Here is a 5,427-nt window from a genome sequence, read left to right on the forward strand (position 1 = left end):
ATGTCAACCAGACCCCTCACCATATTCATCATTGCTCATGTGTGGCTCTTTATGATCACAACATCAGTAGCACAAATTGTCATAGACACAAGTGGCGAACCCGTTGAGGACGATGAGGAATACTTCATCAGGCCCGCTATCACAGGTAATGGAGGAGGTTCCATTTTGGTCACCAGAAATGCGCCATGCCCTTTGCACGTTGGTCTTGGCAACAGTGAAGGGACTCTTGGACTTGCTGTGAAATTCACTCCTTTCGCTCCTCGTCATGATGATGATGATGATGATGTGAGGCTTAACAGAGACTTGAGAGTAACATTCCAAGGTTTCACAGGTTGTGGGCAGTCGACAGATTGGAGGTTGGGGGAGAAGGACGCAACGAGTGGACGGAGGCTGATTGTTACCGGAAGAGATAATGGTGCAGGATCACATGGTAACTTTTTTAGGATTGTGCAGACCCAAACTGGTGGTATCTATAACATTCAATGGTGCCCTACAGAGGCGTGCCCTAGTTGTAAGGTTCAATGTGGGACTGTTGGTGTTATTCGTGAGAATGGCAAGATTCTGTTGGCCCTTGATGGTGGTGCCCTTCCAGTTGTGTTCCAGAAAGAATGATTATTAATACAATGGTGAAGTTTGTTTATGTGGTGTCTTTATGTAACTTTCCTTGTTGCTCTAAATGTAAGGTTAATAAACATATATATGTGAAGCTATCGTTACAATCAATTGAACTAGAGAAAGGATTCTGGTTGATTGATTCAAATATATATACAATAAAGCTTTGAACTGTTATGTATCTTCTTTGTTTACTAAAGAAGTGTTGTTGTCCTCACTCCTAATAACAATTACAATGATAATGATGATGATATTTTCGAAGCAAAAGTGAAAATATTTTAAAATAAAAGGAGTTGTGATATTTGTATACAACCAAATTGTAATAACTTTTGGTTTCTTTTTATTTATTCATTTTTTCTCTTTATTGATAAAACAATAAGGAATACAAAGACTTTGGGGAAAAGAACTTGACCCAATATATTTGTTTAAACAAACCCTAAAGGGTTATACAAAAATTAACAACACAAAAGTGGAACAACCGAAATGATGATAGGCAAACAACTCTAAACATGTAAACACTTAACTCAAAAGAAACATCCACCACGGGTACTAGTACAGTCCAACAAACCAGCATACAGGGAACCAGATTGTACAAAAAGATCATGTGTGATTATATGACATGAAGTTTGGAGAATGAACCCCACTGAAATTATTGTAGATGATCCACAACCAATAGCTCACCGCAGCTGTAGCAAGCATGATAAGCCTAGAAGTAACTTGAAACCCATATCACATAGAGAACGCTCTTTCGAACAAACACTCAACCCCATATTAAACCTGAATCCAAGCTACAAAAATCTCAAATCAACGTAATCATGTAGAGAAATCATAACAACAACAACAACAAAAACGAATTCATAGTGGAATGCAGCGGTAGAACGAACTAGCACGTCGACGACCACTTGAACATCCCAGTTGGGGTTGACGATATATACCTAAACATCAAACGACCTTTAGATCTTGAAGACAACAAGTAACCTAACTCGTGAAATCAAACCAAAATCCATCAATAAAAAAGAAAGAACAAAATTGAACTAAACCACTACTCTGATACAACAACTAGAAGAAAAAATTAACCCACTTTAAGGATATGAATCCGGTTGAAACAATACCATTAGGGTAAGTGACCTATCTGGTTTTGCGGGTGGTGTCACAAAATCAACATATTTGATCGCACCACCGGCGGTGTAGAGCTACATAGTAGAGAGGACATTTGGATTAAAGGAGGTGAGGTAGAGTGGCGATTGAAGGAGGTGGTTTCGGGTGGGAGGGAGGGAGGGAGGGAGGGAGAGAGAGAGTGTTTCAAATTGGTCCCTTATGTATTTTGTTATCTATTTTTGTACTCTCCGATAGTTTTTTAATGTCTAATATTTTTGAAATGATTTCAACAATTCGATTGCAGATCCATTGTATACAAAAGTGAACCACCAACACCTTTTTTTTTTTTCCTTTTCTTCTTCTCCTTCCCTCTTCTTCCTCTTGATCTTCATCATCTTAAATTTGAAGTTCATATAAAACTAGAAAAAATTGAACAAACAAGCTCAAGGCTGGAGTACCATTGGTAGTTTTGGGAGTCTCTGGCTCTAAGAAGCTCCGAATGATTAGTGAAATCCTTATACATGACCTCAACCTCAACATGCGAAAGCGACACTTCCTCTGCATTGAGATCCAACACCCTAATATCTTCGACATGCAATCAATTTGGGCCCAAGCAACAACACTTTATCTTAATATTGTCTAAGACACCAAACACCTCAGTGTGGCATGTCCTGAGGTCAAACTTAAGGATTTTTAACTTCTCTTTCAACCTGAACGCCATTCAGCTAGACAGATTTGAGCTGAACCAACTTTGATTGAAAACATCAGTCAACCCTCTAGGGCTAAAACTTGCATGCTTAGGTAGACCAAGATAATAAGAGAAAAGAGCATAGTAATTGATAAGGTCTATCAAGCACCAATATTATTAAATAATCTTACATATTTAGAGACTGCACTAGCCTAGTTAGGGTGAACCAGTATAATATCATTGTGTTATTTTTTCTATTCCCTATCTCTCTTTTATTTGATTGTTTATAAGCAAACACATTAATTTAATCTCTTCAAGTATCGAATTCATTTTGATATATACTTTAGATTAGTAAATATGAATGTCTTCTAAAAGTTAAGAAGAAACAAAAATTTCAAAGGCTCACAATCTAGTTCCCTCTCTTGTGAGTGATATTTTTATTTCAATTGGCATCCATTATCTCTCTCTCCCCTAACAGTTCTTAGAGGAAAGATTCAAGAATAAGTAAATGGTGGAGCAAATATTTCAACCAGCAGGCTTCATTATAGAAAAATGTTCTTCAACAAGACCACCATTCTTCAAAGGATCAAATTATAGCTTCTTAAAAGGAAATATGCAATTGTATCTTAAGTCTCAAGATACAAGAATGTGGAGAGTAATCATTGACATTGATTACAATCCAGTGGTTCCTCAAGAGGATGGGAATAAAGTTGAAAAAACAAAAGACACCTTGACAAGAGCAGAACGAGAGAGAATTTTATTGAGTATGCAGAAAACACATACTTTTTTTTTAATAAAAAAGCGTGGGATATCAATGAACAAAAAATTAAGATTAAAAAGAAAGAACAAAAGTAACTCTGATGCTCTCTAAGACATCCACCATAAATTTTAGAAAACAAACAACCATTAAAACTAATTTTAACTACCACCCTTAACATTTTGACACATGTATTTTTTTCTCTCTAAAGAATAACATCTTTTTTTAAATAAACAACTTTTGTTGTAAAAAATAAAAAAATAAAAAAACTCTTACACATTCATTCTAAAAGGTGATAATTTAGCAATTGTCAAATTCTTATTCTTTTTGATATGTTTCTTCCTTATTTTTACGTTGAGATTTGGTTAAAGTTGTGTTATTTAAACAATCATTTATATGATAATTTATTGGACAATTATAGATTTAAAAAACTAAAAAAAAATACATGAAACCAAAGTACTATAAAGATAAAGTAAAACCACATTATCATAAAAAAAATGCCACAAAATAATCGTAAATATATCATTTCTCTTAAACTATTGGCATCTCTACCATTTCCAAAGCACCATCTTTTATTTACACCGTTGCAACTTGCATGTGAATTAGTAAAATAATCAATTTAAATGCATGTGAATTAGTAAAATAATAAATTTAAAATAAGAATATACTCCCTCCGTTCTGGATTAACCGCGACTTTTGGTCATTTCACACATGTTAAGAAAAATGTACAAATAAAGGAGAGAAAAAATGGTTTTAAGTATTGTTGTTAAGTATTAGTGCATTCTCCATTGTCATAAGTAGTGAAATATATTGAATTGGGAGTGATGAAAATAGTATTAATTATAGTTATAAAGGGAAAAAAAGTAAATAATATTGTGTTGAAAAATAAAATTGCTCAGTTATTTTGGAACACTTTTTTTTGTTGCAAATGACTCAGTTATTATGGGACGAAGGGAGTATCACATGCATTAGTTAGGGTAGAATTTAGCATGAAAAAGTATAAAAGCTTCCGTTATGGGTTAATATCTCATACTCACGTTATGTTTTTACTTTATCTTACTAGTATTTTTATTTTCGTGTCAATATTTTTCTTTATAAATTTATGATTGTCTCATAAATTATCGTACAAATGGTTGTTCAAATAACACTCTTCACAGTTTAAGTCTTGCACTACTAAGAAGATAGAAAAGTGCTATGGTAGGAAATAGAATATGACATTAAGGTAAAATAGTCGAACTTGGTCCATGTCCTGGAATTATGATAGCATATATTTATGACAAAATTTCATAATTCGTCTTTTAACTTAATTTTATTTAACATGTTCATCCTTTTTTTTTCCTTTTCAATTAAATCATTTATGTTATAAAATGTCGATACAGTAACCTTTTTCATCGGAATTTTTCAACGAGATATGACTTTTTAGGTTTTCAAGATGAAGATTTGAGTTTGACGAGTTTCTTATGAGTTTCTTTTATGGGTTTTTGATATTCTTCTTGTGTTAACATGATATTAGTACGATGTTTTTATCGTCATTTAGTAGTGGCTAATCCTTGTCGGAGAATTTGTGGGACAAACAAGGTAAGTTCTCTCCTCCCAACCGAATTTTTTCTATATGCATGAACCATAAAACATACCCCTAACTACATGCTTAAGGGGGTCAAGTCCGCTACCACAAGGTGTTATTGAAAAATAAAAGAATTATATATTTTCAATTAATTACTTTATGTTGTTATAGATTTTCGCTTTTCGAGGTGGAGAAGCTAAGTCAAGCAGTAAACCAAAAAATTAAAATTAAAATAAAGAATTTTGTGGAGTTATACGGTTTCATAAATTCCCCTTTGTGTAGTATATGTTTTTGGACATGAGAGAGTAGTATATGTTTTTGGTTTACTTGTACACTTTTGGTCCTATACGCATTTCACTGGACGATTGGAACAAGGGAAATTTTCACCATTTTCCTTCTGAAATATTGCATCTGTACAAAATTTCCCGATCCATAGAAAGAACACAAGTTAACTGTTTATCCTTGACAAGCCACCTATCATTATAGAATATTAATTCATATTTTGTCTTAATAGATTTATTAGGCCATGAAGGTACATGCAAAGAATAGAAAAGTAAATTCATGTTATTAATTAATTAATTAGACTTTTATTCATATATCCATCAATCATTCTATGCATTGCATGGTAACATGATCAAGTCCTATAAATACCTTGCATGGCAACGAACAGCAAAAACACAAAACAACTACAACCTCTTATACATATAT

General features: G+C 33.4%; 1 protein-coding gene across 1 annotated transcript; it reads left to right on the forward strand.

Annotated features, from left to right (window-relative positions):
• LOC11430707 (kunitz type trypsin inhibitor 104-like) lies at positions 1-760 on the forward strand. Its single transcript, XM_003598489.3, has one exon. The coding sequence runs from the start codon at positions 1-3 to the stop codon at positions 610-612; it is 612 nt and encodes a 203-aa protein (XP_003598537.2). The 3' UTR covers positions 613-760.
• Positions 761-5,427: the final 4,667 nt, after the last annotated feature.

This window comes from Medicago truncatula, chromosome 3 (genome assembly GCF_003473485.1).
Source record: "Medicago truncatula cultivar Jemalong A17 chromosome 3, MtrunA17r5.0-ANR, whole genome shotgun sequence".
NCBI classification, from domain to species: Eukaryota; Viridiplantae; Streptophyta; class Magnoliopsida; order Fabales; family Fabaceae; genus Medicago; species Medicago truncatula.

Coding starts and splice junctions, on each gene's coding strand:
- LOC11430707 (XM_003598489.3), top strand. CDS start 1: ATGTCAACCAGACCCCTCACCATATTCATCATTGCTCATGTGTGGCTC.